The 16,315-nt window shown below is 42.2% G+C and overlaps 1 protein-coding gene across 3 annotated transcripts in view; it reads left to right on the top strand.

The window, feature by feature from the left end:
* Window positions 1–16,315, top strand: part of HTT (huntingtin) — a 120,288-nt gene that overhangs the window by 36,576 nt on the left and 67,397 nt on the right. For 2 of the 3 annotated variants that reach the window (XM_069977352.1, XM_069977353.1), the window contains exons 9-20: window positions 451–655; window positions 3,666–3,713; window positions 7,075–7,155; window positions 7,972–8,333; window positions 9,879–10,002; window positions 11,135–11,253; window positions 11,357–11,468; window positions 12,154–12,291; window positions 13,240–13,398; window positions 13,608–13,705; window positions 14,687–14,826; window positions 16,074–16,137. In XM_069977352.1, the coding sequence (XP_069833453.1) occupies window positions 451–655; window positions 3,666–3,713; window positions 7,075–7,155; window positions 7,972–8,333; window positions 9,879–10,002; window positions 11,135–11,253; window positions 11,357–11,468; window positions 12,154–12,291; window positions 13,240–13,398; window positions 13,608–13,705; window positions 14,687–14,826; window positions 16,074–16,137 (1,650 nt within the window). The remainder of the gene's footprint in view (window positions 1–450; window positions 656–3,665; window positions 3,714–7,074; window positions 7,156–7,971; window positions 8,334–9,878; window positions 10,003–11,134; window positions 11,254–11,356; window positions 11,469–12,153; window positions 12,292–13,239; window positions 13,399–13,607; window positions 13,706–14,686; window positions 14,827–16,073; window positions 16,138–16,315) is intronic. The other variant, XM_069977354.1, reaches the window with a different exon arrangement.

Raw genomic sequence — 16,315 nt, forward strand, 5'->3', positions numbered from 1 at the left:
TGGAGGAGCATGTGACCATCCCTTGACCATTTTGTCTGTATATGTCTGTGGAGGACACTGGGGGCGGGGCATGGTCACACGCTTCTTCATGTCAGCCATCTTATGGACAGACTCGCCACAGGGCAGGGGAATACTGCCTGAAGGAGGAGAGTCTGATTGTAGCTGTATGAAGTACACAGGAAGCTGCTGTCAGTATATACAGTGAGTACACTTACTAATACTGTACACTGGACTATCTTACTGGCCAACCCTTTTCAGCTCTATTCACTTCAGTGGAACTGAAAACCACTGCAAGTTCACTGCAAAACCCACACCCAAACTGAGGGCAAGAGTGGTGCTGTTTCTAGAAGAAAGCATTCATGTGTTTCTAAGCTTGGATAACACCTCTAATGGTCCCTTCATTGTACTTGGTTAGCGGATTCCCATTGAGCGTTGTTCTGTGTTTTGCAGATCTATGAGCTGACGCTACATTACACCCAGCATCGGGATCATAATGTGGTGACGGGCGCTCTGGAGCTGCTGCAGCAGATATTCAGGACGCCTCCCATCGAACTTCTCCACGTCTTGAGCGCGCCTGGAGGCATCCCACATGTCAGTGTATGTCGAGACGAAGCTCAGGGCCGCAGCCGCAGTGGGAGCATCGTAGAACTCATAGGCAAGCAGTATACTGACTTTATTATTCTGCTTTGTTCCATGCATTTCTTCCAAACAGATGATTCTTGGTTTTCCTTTCAATATTCCAAAGGCATTTAGATGCTTCTCAGTAATATTTAGTTTTATTCTAGGTTCTCTTTAGAGACCAGCATTGGGATAGTTACAGGCATACTATAACGTTATTAAAGGGGTACAAAAATTGTTTTCAACTCAGCAGATGTGAACAGGTTATACAGATTTGTAAATTACTTCTATTTTAAAAATCTTAGTGTCACTGTCAAATTTTTTTTTTGCAGAAATCAATAGTACAGACTATTTTAAGAAACTTTGTAATTGGGTTTATTTGCCGAAAAATAAATTTTTATCATGAAAAAGCAGTTTGAAGCTCTCCCCCCTGTCTTCATGGTTTTCCTATGGAGAGAGGGAAATGAAGCACCAAAACAGGACAACAAAGAGTTAATTTACAGCAACATCACCCTCTGACAGTCACCACTGACCTCTGAATAGCACTCTGAATAGCTCCCCCTCTGAGTAATCCTTTGTTCTCTGCTCTCCGTCTCTCCTCCCCTCTCCATAGCTCAGACAGGATCCGACTGATAAAAAAAACAGTTGAGATTTCCTAATTCTGAGCAGTGGATGACAAAAAGGAGAGGAGGGGGGGACCTGGGAAAAGGCTTTTTAAATGCAGATAATGGCATATTTGCCTAATAAACCCAAATACAAAGTTTCTTAAAATCGCCTGGACTATTGATTTCTGCAAAAGAAATTTAACGACAGTGACACTTTAAGTCTTACAGTAATTATAAGTATGTTCTGCAGGAAGTGGTGTATCCTCTCCAGTCTGACAGTGTTTTCTGCTTCCACCTCTGTCCGTGACAGGAACTGACCAGAGCAAGAGAGGTTTTCTATGAGGATTTGCTGCTGCTCTGGTCAGTTCCTGACACGGACAGAGGTGGCAGCAGAGATCACTGTGTCAGGCTGGAGAGAATATATCACTTTCTGCAGGACCCCTTTAATTGCACAACAGAACATTACTTTGGTTGAATTTTTTTAAGCACTAATTATTCTAGGTATCCATATAGTTTATGTAATGTAATAATGGCAGAACTTATCAGTGTCACAACAGAGTAAAGCTGGCCATTTAGACATGTTTGGCTGATCGGCTTTTATGAGCACCACTTGCACGCTTAGTTCAGCCAACTGACCATGTGGTAACAATGGGTGAGGGGGTAAAAGATTAGAGGAATGGGTTAAAATCCGGCATGCCCCTTCATTCTCCTCTTATGTGTGTATGGGGGGGGGCCCTCATGACTCTCCCATATAAATCTGGGATGGGGAACCTACAGCCCTTAAGCTAGTGCAAAACTACAATTCCTATCCTGATGGGAATTGTAGTTTAGCAACAGTTATAGGGCCACTACTTCCCCTTCAATGCATTAGATGATCAGCCAATATATCAAACTCTGACAGCTTTATGGTGTATGGCCAGCTTTACTTGGTGTGTATACTGAGATAACCTAGCTTAAGGCCCTATTCCACGGGTCGTTTAGAGGAGCAATATCGTTCGTATTCGGCCGATAACGGCCGCTACGAACGATATTCGTCCCGTGGAATAGAGTGCAACGATCAGCCGACATCGTTCATGTCGGCTGATCGTTGCAGTCGCTTGTTTTTCAACATGTTGAAAAACAAGCGACTGATATAGCAGCGATCTGCTGCCGTCGCTCCGTTGAATAGGACCGTCGGCAGCAGATGCTGCTATATCCTATGGGCTGCCCGGACGATCAGCGATCCCCCGGTCAGCCCCCCCCAGCAGCTCCCCGTTGCCCCTCCCGCACTCACCCGCTCGCTGACGCAGCGTTGAATAGCGGCGGCAGCGAGCAGGGAACGAGGAGCAAACGAGCGCTAATAGTGCTCGTTTGCTCCTCCAAACGACTCGTGGAATAGGGGCATTAGTATGTCATTTTACTTTCCATTATCCCCAATAGGACATGTAATGACAGCATAACAATAGAATCAACATGCATTAACCCTTTATTTTTATATTAGGTTATATAATTTTCCTGTTTTTCTTAGGCTACGTTTACACTGTACCATTTATAGCCACTGCAGTTCCCATCACTTTATTAGTCTAAGTTGCATTATACTGTGCCTAACCTATGTGAATGTGCATTAATTCACTCAGATAGCAGCATGATGCTCAACAGCAAACTCCTGCACAGTCAGCCATACTGGACCTCGTGATATTGGGCTATTGATTCCTTTTCTTTTATTGATGGCCTTTTCTCTGCATAGGTCATCAATATTTGATCGGTGGGGTGTCCGCCACTTAGCACTCCACTGATCAGCTATGTGGTGCCGACAATACATAAAGTACATTGTGTATTTAGTTAAGTTGGGTTACTGCAGCTTAGCTTCCTTTTGGAGTATATAAGATTTGAGCTGCAATAATCTAGCCCTACCCCTGCACCTTATACAGAGCTGTCGGCTTTATACTCCATTCAGTGTGTATGTGGGCACAGTGCCAGGTGTCAGCACCTCACCGATCAGGTATTGATTCTAAAGAGAGGCCATTATTTGAAATAATAATTTAGAAAACCCAATCTAAAATGGTTTCAAGAATGAATTTTGAGGAATGTGAAATTTTCTGTGTACAGACCGACATGCATTGGCGTCTGTAGTCTCCTACTGCTCAGCTGTGTACAGGTATAGATCATTTATTACAAAAATATTCCTGAAGGTAAAGCTTCACTCAGAAGTTGCCATCTCTGGCAACCTCATAGTCCTCCATCACAATGGTCACGTGGATGTCTGCCAGCCCGATAATAATCCGCCTGGTTTCTCGCTCATTGTTAAACTCTCTTTTATTAATATTTTTTCATGAACGAATCTCTGAAATGACTGCGGGCTGATCCTCTAACACGAATCACGCGAGAGAAGCGCTCCCCTCATCTAATACCGCATGCTCCCTGTTAATCTCTCTCCCCTCTTCCATTCTCTGTGATTTGCAGCTGGTGGGAGCTCTACCTGCAGTCCTGTTCTGTCCAGGAAACAAAGAGGTGACTACTGTTTCTTCTTCCCTCCCCAGCTCTGCTTACTGCAGCACTTACTGCTTTTCTGTACAATCATTTGCTTGCCTATGTCTCTATGCTGTTCACCAGTATTGTTCAGAATGCTTTTGTGTCATTGCTGTTGTTAACCAAGGATTAGTAGGAGCCAACTTTAACTCTGTACTGCTTAAAGGAGAAGTCCAGCAAAATTTTTATTAAAGTATTGTACTGCCCCCCAAAAGTTATACAAATCATCAATATACACTTATTACGGGAAATGCTTATAAAGTGCTTTTTTCCCTGCACTTACTACTGCATCAAGGCTTCACTTCCTGCACAACATGGTGATGTCACTTCCTGGATAGCATGGTGATGTCTCAACCCCACTTCCAGAGCTTTGCGGGCTGTGGCTGCTGGAGAGCATGATGGCAGGGGGACACTGAGGGACACAGGGCACTGGAAGGACACTGAGCATCCCTCTGCCATCATCCTCTCCAGTAGCCACAGCCCGCACAGCTCTGGGAATCGGGTCGTGACATCACCATGTTATCCAGGAAGTGACATCACCATGTTATCCAGGAAGTGACATCACCATGTTATCCAGGAAGTGACATCACCATGTTATCCAGGAAGTGACATCACCATGTTATCCAGGAAGTGACATCACCATGTTATCCAGGAAGTGACATCACCATGTTATCCAGGAAGTGACATCACCATGTTATCCAGGAAGTGACATCACCATGTTATCCAGGAAGTGACATCACCATTTTATCCAGGAAGTGAATCCTTGATACAGTAGTAAGTGCAGGGGAAAAAAGCTCTTTATAAGCATTTCCCGTAATAAGTGTATATTTGTGATTTGTATAACTTTTGGGGGCAATACAATATTTAATAAAAAATTTTCGCCGGACTTCTCCTTTAAGAGTAAAAGCATAAAAATCAGTAAAGCGCAAAATCTGATTTATTCAAATCTACCAATGTGAACCAACCGTCTCCTGATGACTCCCAACGCATTTCAGGTGCTACTTTACAAAGCACCCCTACTCATGGCTGCTATTACTTTGTAGAATCACACCCGAAACAGGTCTGAGTTATCTGAGGACTGTTTGTGTACCATGCATAATACAGCCTGCATATTATCACGTATAGTGGACATTAGTCTGTCGCATACAGAGTCAAAATCAGTAGAGTTAAGAGCTTAAAGGGGTACTCCGTCAAAAATCTTTCTCCCAGTAATTGAAACATATTACAAAGTTATATAACTTTGTAAAATGCTTCAATCACCTACCTGCCCCCTTCCCTCCCTATCTTCCCCCCTCAATTCCCCACCAGGAAGTGAAGTAAACTCATTCTTACCTAATGACTGGTGACCCCAGGCTGTTCTGTGGCAGCTATTTTGTGACAATGACATCATCAAGTTGGAAACTGGTCTGAGCCCTGTTAGGCCAGCTTCCCTTTTTTATTTTTTATTTTTTTTATCAGTGCCAGAGTTGTCCTGAAACTGAAGCTCCAGTTTGTGTCTTCATTTTCTTCACTTCCTGGTTTTGGCTTTCCCATGATGCACTTTGTCTCCTGTGATGTCTAACTGACTCTGTAAAACTGTTAGATGGCTTACATCTTGTTCAGCCAATCAGAGCTTAGCGACCTGAGTCATCTGACAAAGGGAGGCTCTACTAACGGGGTTTAGACCCTCCCTCTTGATGATGTCACAAAATGGCTGCCACAGCCTGGGGTCAACAGTCCTTAGGTAAGAATGAGTTTACTTCACTTCCTGGTGGGGGTAAGAGGGGCAGATAGGTGATTGAAGCATATTACAAAGTTATATAACCTTGTAATGTGTTTCAATTACTGGGAAAAAGATTTTCTCCAGAGTATCCCTTTAAGGCCTTAATGTGGTCTTAAATCACAGCTACACGGCTATTTTCTTGAAAAAGCAGCACCACCCTTGAAAGATCAATAAGGAGAGGCGTGAATGGGGCTGGAAACTATGCAGTTGGGGGGCCAGACTGATACTTCACTCTGAACTGGACAGAGCAGCCTGCACTATATGTGAGAACATGCAGGTTGCAAAAGAGAAACTGGGTAAGAATTTTAAACCTAGACTTATGGGAAATGGTTTTGCAACATAATATGTGCCCTGCAATAGCAAAATTACATTCATAATCTTTTTAAAGAATTTCCCCACAAAAAAATTATTTCTAGCACAAAGTACTTCTGTTCTATTGTCTGACAGTATATATTGTAGGAATAATGCAAAAATATTCAATGGGACCATAAACCAGCTTATTCATATATTGCAGTTGACTCCTCATCTCAGCATATGTTTGGGATGGCTTGCTTAGATATGCCAATACTCCTATGGCACGTCCCCTTTAAGTACTGTAGCTACTTTTTTAATGCATTTTTATATTGCTTTGTACATGTTATGGAGCAAAAAGAATTTGTTCCCAAAGAACTTTATTAAAAGTTTGCTCGGTTCTTCTTCAACCCAATGCAGACAACTGTGTCTTGCTCTCTAAGCTGACTAATGATCAGATGAAATGTCATCTTTGGATGATTTTCTGGAGTGGAAACAGAAGGACTGGAGACCAAGCTATTGGGCATATTTCACTGTGAACAGGACACAGTAACCTTTTCTATGTTGGAATTGGAAAGCCAGAAGGCTGCAGAAGAGAAACTGAGCAGAGTTGGTCATAAACGCCTGTATTCCACTATATATGGAATAGCACAGGGCTTCTGGCACTGTTCACTGTGTTGAGCAGGGGACTGAATAACTCAGTGTTTGGGGTTCCGGGCTTTGGCTCCTCACTGATCAGCGATTGATTTGACCTATCCTGTGAATAGGCCATCAATCATAAAGTCCTGTTGCTGGCGCAGCCTCTTCCTTCTTCCTCTGGTGTATTGGGGCAGTTGAATATGCGTTCATTTATTAATTTATTTAAAGTGTCACTGTAGTTTTGCAAAACTTTTGACGTGTCATAGAGTCTTCAGTGTAGAACAGTGTAGTGTGTGAGTGTTCACACCCATACCGATCGGGAGATAGAGCTGGGAGAGGACCGCGCTTAGTGTGGTCTTCTCCTTGCTCTGTGTCAAGTGATCAGTCTGATTTATAATGAAGGTCTATGGAGCCTGTCTGATCACATGACTGAGCCGGGAGAGTGTCCCGATTGGTACATGTCTGAACACTCAGACCTGGGCTGATCTAAACTTTTCACACATCTCTATGACATGTCAAAAGTTGTGTGAAACGACAGTGACACTTTAAACACCTGGTCATGTAAAAAAAACAACAACAACCTGTCACCTTAGGAATAGCCCCCGATTCTGTGCACTAGGTGATGACATGTTATTATCTGTACCTGGTCAGGTAAACTCCAGCTGGGTGAGGAGGAAGGCTTAGAAGATGAGACAGAACCGAAGGCTGATGTCACTGCGGCTCCGTTTATAGGTCAGTCTTGTAAGTTCTTCATGTTATGACGTCAGAACTGATACTGAGAAGCTGCGGATTTGCTTGTTTTGGTCCTTAAGGGAAATAATTTTTTTCTTCTTTATTTTGGCAGTAATATGTCATCAACAATGTGTTTATCTTACAGGAGGTGTCATGTATTATATTTACATTTATTTTTATATTATGTTTAATATTCAATCTCATGCTCAGCTACCTTTTGAAAGTCCCATAGTAAATAAATAGAACAATGGTTAAAGCGATTGTACCATTAGTAAATTTGCTTTCAGTTCTGCACTTGGACAGAGCGGCACTGGCTGGTCCTTTTTTTTTTTTTAAGTGGCCAAGTTCCCATATATGACGCCATTCTACTCCTGGGCACTGGCTGGGGGTGAAGCACTGGAGGTTGGCTGGCGTTTAAGGGAGCCACGTCAAAGAGGAACAGGGCCGTGGTTCAGAAAAGGAAAAAAAAACGGGCACCGGCTTCCTTGTGCCAGCGCCGTTATATCCATGAGCAAGACTTAAAGCGAATAAACTGATTGTACATTCACTTTAAGCATGTAATCTTCAGTTCCATTCACTGAAGATGCACAGTGGCTCCCTCTTATGATTGGTGGGGATCCCAGTGGCCCATCCCCTACCAAATGAATATCCAGCTATCTTGTGGCTAGGTGACGGGTTGTAATCTTGGGATAACTCCTTTAAATTAGTGATTGGTGAGGTTCCTACACCTTCCATTTGTTAGCACACCCTGCAGTATGTATGGTACTTATTATCTTTGACTTGCTGTGTAATATTGTTTTATTCATTCATTTTTAGCTGGTGTTAAGAGCGAGGACTCATCTGACATGGGAGCATCTTCTGGTGCTCCTGCTCCAGCTGCTACCTCTACTCTAGATGCAACAACTCATGATATTATAACAGAACAGCCACGGTCACAACATACCCTGCAGTCGGACTCTGTAGACCTGAGCAGCTCTGACCTGGCCAGCACGGTGACTGAAGGCGATGAGGAGGACATGTTAAGTCGCAGCTCAAGTCAGATCAGCACTGTCCAGTCTGATACAAACATGGACTTAAATGAGGGAACCACTCAGGCTTCCTCACCAGTGAGTGATAGCTCACAGACCACCACAGAAGGTCCAGATTCTGCTGTGACCCCTTCGGACAGTTCGGAAATTGTAAGTGTGCAACGGGCAGAGGGGGTATCCCGGTCTTCTACTGAAGGGCCGGACATGTCTCAGAGTTCCTCCATGGAGGGCCCAGAGTTGGAAACATCTACCTATTCATCATTCTCCTTTTCACTCTCAGCCAGTAGTTTTGACAAGGTCAGCATACCTCAACCCGAGAGCATGACCTCCTAGGAGGACACCCATGCATGGTGCACCGAGAGCCATTTTTTTTAAGGAACGACTGTGCATCTATCTTTACTTTATTACAGATGCAACCCACTTTTTTTAGATTTAATTATTTTTCTCCAAAGCACGCTTTATTTAATTTGCAGTTTATTCTATTATTTCAGAGCCCTGCAGACTTGCTGTAGTCATTTTCACACCAGTCCTCAATGACGCAGTTAAGATTTCAGTTAAGATTTTATTTCAGCACTTACATTGGTAAACAAATTAAATCAGGTATAGTACTGGATTTCCATAACCTTTTAAGCTTACCTATCATTTAAAATAAAATAGTCATAATTTTATCAGATTAACCCTTCAGAGTAATGACCAGGAGATTTTAGTGCTCTCAATGTTGCTAGTGAGCTGCCACCATGGTACATGGCTATTTCTCATAGTGCAGACTGGATCTTGCTGATACACAGCCCAGGCACAGGTCTGATTTTCCCTAACAATATGCAGTTGGCCTCAGGTTTCTGGGAAGTGAGACACCTAGTGGCCAAGACTTTAAAGCTGTTTTTCTAGGGAAAGAGTCATTGGGGATTTACACTTCGGAATCACCCCCTTGCCCCTTTCTTACTCTGGTTTCCTACTTACATGTCAACCAGTTTCCAGTCAGGAAAGCTGTGCTGTCTGTAAAAACTGTACATTGGTTAAGCCTTATGCAGTTCTACAGTCTCCATATTCTTCTGTCTTTTTTTTTTTTTGGTACTTGATCAGAAATGTAGTATAAGGAGCAGTTTGTTAAATGCATTAAGCAATAACGTTTTCTTATCTACTTAAAGGTGGTTTTACACGATTAAAAATCGAGAAAAACAAACCATACAGCTGCTTTCTTCTAGAACATGTGCTATACTAATCCACAGTATATGTGTGGTATTCTGGTTCAGCTCTATACTCTTCAGTGGAACTGAGCTGCATTACCGGGCACAGCCCACAGACACGCATGGTGCTTTTTCTAGAGGAAGCAGCCATTTATGTTATGTTAATCCTACACAACACCTTCGTTTTTTCTCAATATTAAAATTTATCCACATAGGGGGATAAATTATTGCCCTATATCCCTCTGCTCAGTTTTCTTGTCGACTTACCATATACCCCCAACTAAAGTTGAAATTTCCAAACGCTATGATGTTTTTTATTGATGATGTCTTCTAATTTTTGGTGATGCTTATACAGTTTATCTCTATAAGTTGTTGAGAGACTGGTATGAAAACTACAGTCATGCTATTCAAACCCTAAATATTGCAGCATCCCTTCCAAATACTTACTCTACGCTACGGGAAACTGATCTGATCACTTATCATTGACATACTGTGCTGTTACTTTCAGGTGATCGATGGGGCTGAGAACCAGTATTCTGGAATGCAGATAGGTCAGCTTCAGGATGAGGAAGATGAAGGGGCCCTCATTCATCAGGGCGAGACAGCAGATTGCTTTGGAAACCCATCTCTTGGTAAATTTACATTAGTTTGTGAATTTATATTTTTATATGGGTTTCTCTTCTTGTAGCGGGAATCTAGCATTGTGAACATGCTTTGTTATATTCTGCATCCAGTACCTGCATCAGGGGTATATTGTAAGAAATCGAGAACAATAGTTGTAATTAAAGTGAATACGTCCGCTGTAATTCATGTTCCAAGCTGCTGATGCTGTTAGGTCACGGAGACTCATGGTACCTTTGGTATAGCTGTCTGTGCTTCCATAACGTGGAATAAACATATTAAGGCAGGGTTCACACTGCATTTTTGCAGTCCATTTAACGTATATGTTTTATTTGGGGGGGGGGGGGGGGGACTGATGCAAAAACGGATTCAATTGTGTGCCATCCATTTGGATCCATTTTTCTATTCACTTCCATTATTTTATTTATTTTTTTTATATATTTTTTAATTATTTTATTTTTTGCCATGCAGAAAAACGTGGTTGACCATGGATATGTTTAACGGACTGCAAAAATGCCGTGTGAACCCAGCCTTATTCTCTGTTACAAAAAGGCTTTCCCAAGCTCCTGCAGCACAGCAAGCTGCAAAGGTCTCCTTGATCCCCTTCCCATCTTTATCCCTGCTTTATTGACAGCCAGCTGGAAGCTGGAGTCCCAAGCAGCATCCGGGATCGGAAGTGTGAAGGCATTCCAGTTTGTGGCACTTCAGGCACCTAGGAAAGCCTTTTTGACACTTTGCACCTGAGATGGGCAGGATATGACAAGCACAGATGAGAGTACTCCTTTCAGGGATCTCTATGTAGAGGAGAGCAGCTTCAGTGACAGAGACAGATTACCAGTGACATTGTTTCTAGTGCCTACTGCTGTAATGTGGTCTTTCTGCTGCTTATGCATCTGTGGCTGTGGATTGTAAAACACATATATTTACTAAAAAGAACAGTGCCTTTGCCTCTTTCTTTCTGCAGCTACTCTCCATGTCTTCTCTTGTTTCCCTCTCTGTAGACTTCTATGGACAATACTTAAGTTACCATGATATTTTCTCTCCATCTCAGTTTCCCTGAAGATATATTTGACTAGACTTATGTATTTTTCTTGAGATTCACTTTTCTTAGAAATCTGCAAATCTGACTATTTATTTATAAAGGTCTGAACCAGAGTCACCTATTAAAAACCATGGGCCACAGCCGTCAGTCCTCTGATAGCAGCGTTGATCGCTTTGTTACCAAGGAGGAAATGGTAGAGCCTGGAGATCTGGAAAATAAGGTAAACCAAAATGCTACCTTTACACACGTGTGTCTCCCAGTATAGTCCCGTTATACTAGTGGTTATAATCATTTTTTTAATTTTTTTTTATATCTTGTGATAGCCTTCCAGGATAAAGGGGGACATTGGACACTATACAGATGAGGATGCAGCTCCCCTTATTCACTGTGTTCGCCTGTTATCTGCTTCTTTCCTACTGACTGGACAGAAGGGGGGTAAGAACACTGCTGTAATAATTTTAGAGAAGTAGAGACTGTTCACTTGTTCCGACATGTGCATCTAACACACAGTTCGATTAAGCATTTCATGGAATTGTTGTACATAAAGTGTACCTGTCCTGACACCTGGTTCAGTGGCAAAGTTCTCTGTTAATCCAGAAGTTCAGGTCTCCTTGGGTACAAACACGCAATGAGACAATAATGAGTGCAACCCCCATTGGATCCAATGTAGGGTCGAGCATTATGGTCTTGTTAGTATCCAAGGAGACCCAAACTTCTGGATTAACAGCGGAACTCATTGCTGATCTGACAGCGCGCCATCATGAACAGTGTTAAGACAGCTGAGAATGATAGAGGCTGTGAGAGCAGACAAGTACATAGTAAACAAAGCAATGTATGTAGAAAGTTTCTGTTTCTATGAACTTTACACATTGAAAATTTTACAGCAGACCTGTCAGTGACTGCAGTCATCTATAGACATATACAAGCTATTGATTAAGTAGATATTTGTCACAGCTGCTGATAATGGACAAAGCCAATGTATACAGCATATAACACTATACAAAGGATCAGCTTTCTGCAAGAACCACATTTTGTGATACATGAGCATTAAAATTTCTGATAAATCATCCACACTTACTGGAGGAGTTCACTAAACGTGTTGTAATTTTGTGTTCTCCAGCCATGGTCCCAGACAGAGTGGTGCGGGTCAGTGTGAAGGCATTGGCGTTGAGCTGTGTCGGGGCAGCTGTTGCTCTGTACCCTGAAGCATTCTTCAGCAGGCTTTACAAGCTGCAGCCAGAGAGTTTAGACCATCCAGGTAACATGATCATACCTCTTTGTGTGTCTTTAGTTGTCTCGTAACTGCCCATTTACATGAGACTCTCATAGCTAAAAAAGTATGAAAGAGTGAAAAAAAGAAGCCTTTTCCAGATAATTCGCCCATGTAAAAGGGCCAGCGATCAGTGAGATATCATAAGCTGGACGCTGCAGGGATTAAAGTATACCAATCATTTCATGCTGACGTAATTCTTCAGGAAGCCCCATTGACTGCATAAACTTACAATGCAGTTAACAACACTGCCAGAAGAATTTAGTCTCCAGCGTGCACTAGAACAGACAGCGTACATATAGGATTTTTACAGCATATTGTCACCATGAAATGATAGGTTCTAGAGATGAGCGAACTGGGTTCGGGTTCAAGTCGATCCGAACCCGAACGTTCGGTATTTGATTAGCTGGGGTTGCTAAAGTTGGATAAAGCTCTACAGTTGTCTGGAAAACGTGGATACAGCCAATGACTATATCCATGATTTCCACATAGCCTTAGGGCTTTATCCAACTTCAGCAGCCCCCGCTATTCAAATTTCGAAAGTTCGGGTTCGGATCTACTCGAGCGTGCTCTAGGCTCACTCATCTCTATTAGGTTCACATCAAACGTGTACCTTAGTATGTTTTATGTGAATCCCAGCATGTGCCACTTTAAATATGACATATCCTCTGCCTGTTTGGTCCAGTTTTAAGATGTCTAAAGGTCCTTTTACACTATACAAGGCTTAGTCAGTGTGTGGTTGGGCTGCGTTTCTGGTCATTTGTATAGCCACCTACATTCACTGTTTTCCCTGGTTAGACAGAGATCTGTGCCAAATAATCTGTACCAAAGCTGCACCTGTACATGACACAGATAAGGGTTTATCCTTGTTGCACTGTGATACATTCACATTGTGGGGTATGTGCTGACAGATCACTTTGTTCTTCTCCTTGCCAGAAATGCAGTATGTGTCAGACATCCTGTGCTACATTAATCATGGGGATCCCCAGGTCAGAGGAGCCACGTCTATCCTGTGTGGCACCATTGTCTACTCCATACTGACAAAGTCCCGATATGATGCCGAACATTGGCTGACTGTTGTCAAAAACAGAACAGGTAACTTCTGGGGTCTCTGGCATGAATCCTCCCTGTTCTAGGTCAGGGGGATGCTTGGAAGCCTCTTCTATTGAGCTGCCTACAAAGAGAGGCCATCAAGCCTCTGGTAAATACCACTGCAGAGAAATATACGGCCTGGTGCAGTTTGTCTGGATGATAACAGCTTGTGGTTTCTGAAGTAAAATAAAATGTTGTGGTTTATTTCATAGGAAATAACTTTTCTGTGGAAGATTGCATTCCTCTATTGCAAAAATCTCTTAAAGATGAATCATCAGTTACATGCAAGATGGCTTGTTCAGCAGTCAGGGTGAGTGGAAGGTTTTTTGTTTTTTTTTAATCTAACAAGAACATCTGTAATCCACTCTCTATAAAGTGATTGGGCCATATTATTTGCTGAATAGTGCCCCAAACAGGAAAGCACTGTATGCGGAGTATTGGCCAGAATCCAACAGGTAAAAGCCATGACACCAAAGGTAAATGTGACGGTATCTAATAAGCAATTCAATAGGGGTTTCAGTATGTACATGGGGAGGTTTTGCCTCACACACGGTCTGTAATAAGCATAATGGGATCACTGGTGTCAGTCATTATCTTTAGGGGTCTGCTACACATAGCAGCCGAGTCCTGCTGTCTATAGAGTGGACTCTGATGCTGATCCTCATCCGTTCACCCCATTCGACATTATATAGCTGTATGGTTGATGTGAAGTTGTAAAGCTGTAATAGCTTGTCTTTAATACCTATATAACTGTCAGACTATTGTTGAAAGCCCTAATAATCACCTATAGTCATGATGTCATTGTTGCCTCTTGTAGTGTTAAAGGGGTTTTCTGACAATAAAATTTATTAGACTGTAGGTTTTATAGGTAAATGGTTATTTTACTACTTTTATATGGTCTTTCTGCAAACTGTCTACTCTGCTTTCTTCATTAGTCCCATGTTTTTTCTGGTGCATGTCCTGTAGCGGTCTTCCTGTGTACACTCTAGCCAGGAGTTTAGCCTGCTCTGTCTATGGTTAGAGTCAGGATAGTTCAGTGGGAGGGGAGATAGCGTTGGCTGAATTCCAAGCTAGGTACAGGAAGTCTGTTACAAGATGTACATCAGACAGGAAGTTGGGATAAAGACAACAAAATTAGACCAACACACTGACTTAAAGGAGTATTCCAGGGATAATGTTGTCCTGTTCTTAGGATTGGTGGGGGTCCTAGCGGTCAGACCCCCACTTATTAGCTTCTTATCCCCTATCTTGTGAATAACATCCTGTAACCTCAACATTTTTTTTCCTTCAGCATTGTATATCCAGTCTATGTTGCAGTACATACAGCCAGCTTGGTTTGCAGCTGATCATAGATCTGCTGACACTTAAGAACAGTTCCTACTGGCTTGTCAGGACGGAGCTCCTAGAAACTCTGGCAGAAATTGATTTTCGGTAAGAAAGAACATAATATCATTTTTGCGTATAGAGTATACATAGGATCATAATAACACTCATAACTTTGACTATTGTTCTGTGTATTATGGTGATCAATTTTAGGTTGTTCATAAAAGCGCTTGTTTGCTATTGTTTATTGAAACGAAAAATTGTTTGGCCTTATGGGACCCTGACCTCGGCCGCCCATTTATTCTTGTACTAAATATTTTTGCAGGAACATATCAAAGGACTCATAGCAAGTGACTAGTAATAGTCTTAAAGTGACTCTGTACCCACAATCTGTCCCGGCCCAAACCGCTTGTACCGTCAGATAGCTGCATTTAATCCAAGATCTGTCCTGGGGTCCATTCGGCAGGTGATGCAGTTATTGTCATAAAAACTTACTTATAAACTTGCAGCCCAGTGTCAAATTGGTGTGGCCTAGAGTGTCTATGCCCTAACCTTGCACCGTTCGTGGGTACAGAGTTCGCTTAAATACATTTGTTAACACAGAGTGCCTATTTTTGCTATTGGAATGAATTAACCATAATTTAGTGTGAGGAAGGGATAGGAGTCTATAGAGTTTATGCAGCTACATTATGCAGCCTATATATGTTCACCTTGCACTAGTGATAAAAGTTTTCCAAGTGGCAGCTTTTGGCTTTTCTGCATTTGTGATTCTACATCATTTTCTATTGAGAGGCTCCTATCTAACACGTCAAAGAGACTGTCAGTAGGTTTATGCTGCCCTATTTAGGAGAAGCTGAACAGATTGATGTTTTACTTACATTGTTCTGTGCAGCTGATTCAGAGATATCCTCCTGAATAGTGAGGACTGCTTACTAGTCCTCTACATTGTGTGTTCCCGGTAGTCCTTGATATTCATGAGCACCAGCTCCCTCTGCCCACTGGCCGCTGATTGGCAGTTGTCTATCTATACTGTATATAGGCAGACAGCTGTCAATCAGCAACTTAAGGGTGGATGACGTGACACAGCACAAAGCCCATTCTCTGGCGTATAAGGGAAACAGCTAAAGAGAATCATGTAAGTAATATGCTGTTCTGTCCAGCACTTCTATCACTAGTTTATGCTGCCCGTATTTAAGGTAGAATAAACCTAGTGACAGATTCACTTTATGTTGTACACATTTTGACAAAATTAGCCGGTCTCATTAGGGATAGTTGTGCACTAGGAGCTGTGAAGTGCCGCAGAATGTGTTGTTGCAGTATAAGCAACATCATATCTTCCACTTATCTTTCCACAGGTTAGTAAGTTTTTTGGAAGGCCGAGCAGAAGGATTACATAGAGGTGTCCATTTTTATACTGGGGTAAATATGCCTAATATTTTCTTGTATTTGCAGAATGAGTAGGTAATATTATAGGAATATGTAACAGAGAGTAGCTATACATCTTTAAGTTTACTCTGGAAATGTTAAGCATAACAAAACGTTGAATAGAGATGAGTGCGTCTCGAGCATGCTTGAGTCGGTTTGCTCGGCATTTGAA

This window comes from Dendropsophus ebraccatus, chromosome 7, assembly GCF_027789765.1.
Source record: "Dendropsophus ebraccatus isolate aDenEbr1 chromosome 7, aDenEbr1.pat, whole genome shotgun sequence".
NCBI lineage: Eukaryota > Metazoa > Chordata > Amphibia > Anura > Hylidae > Dendropsophus > Dendropsophus ebraccatus.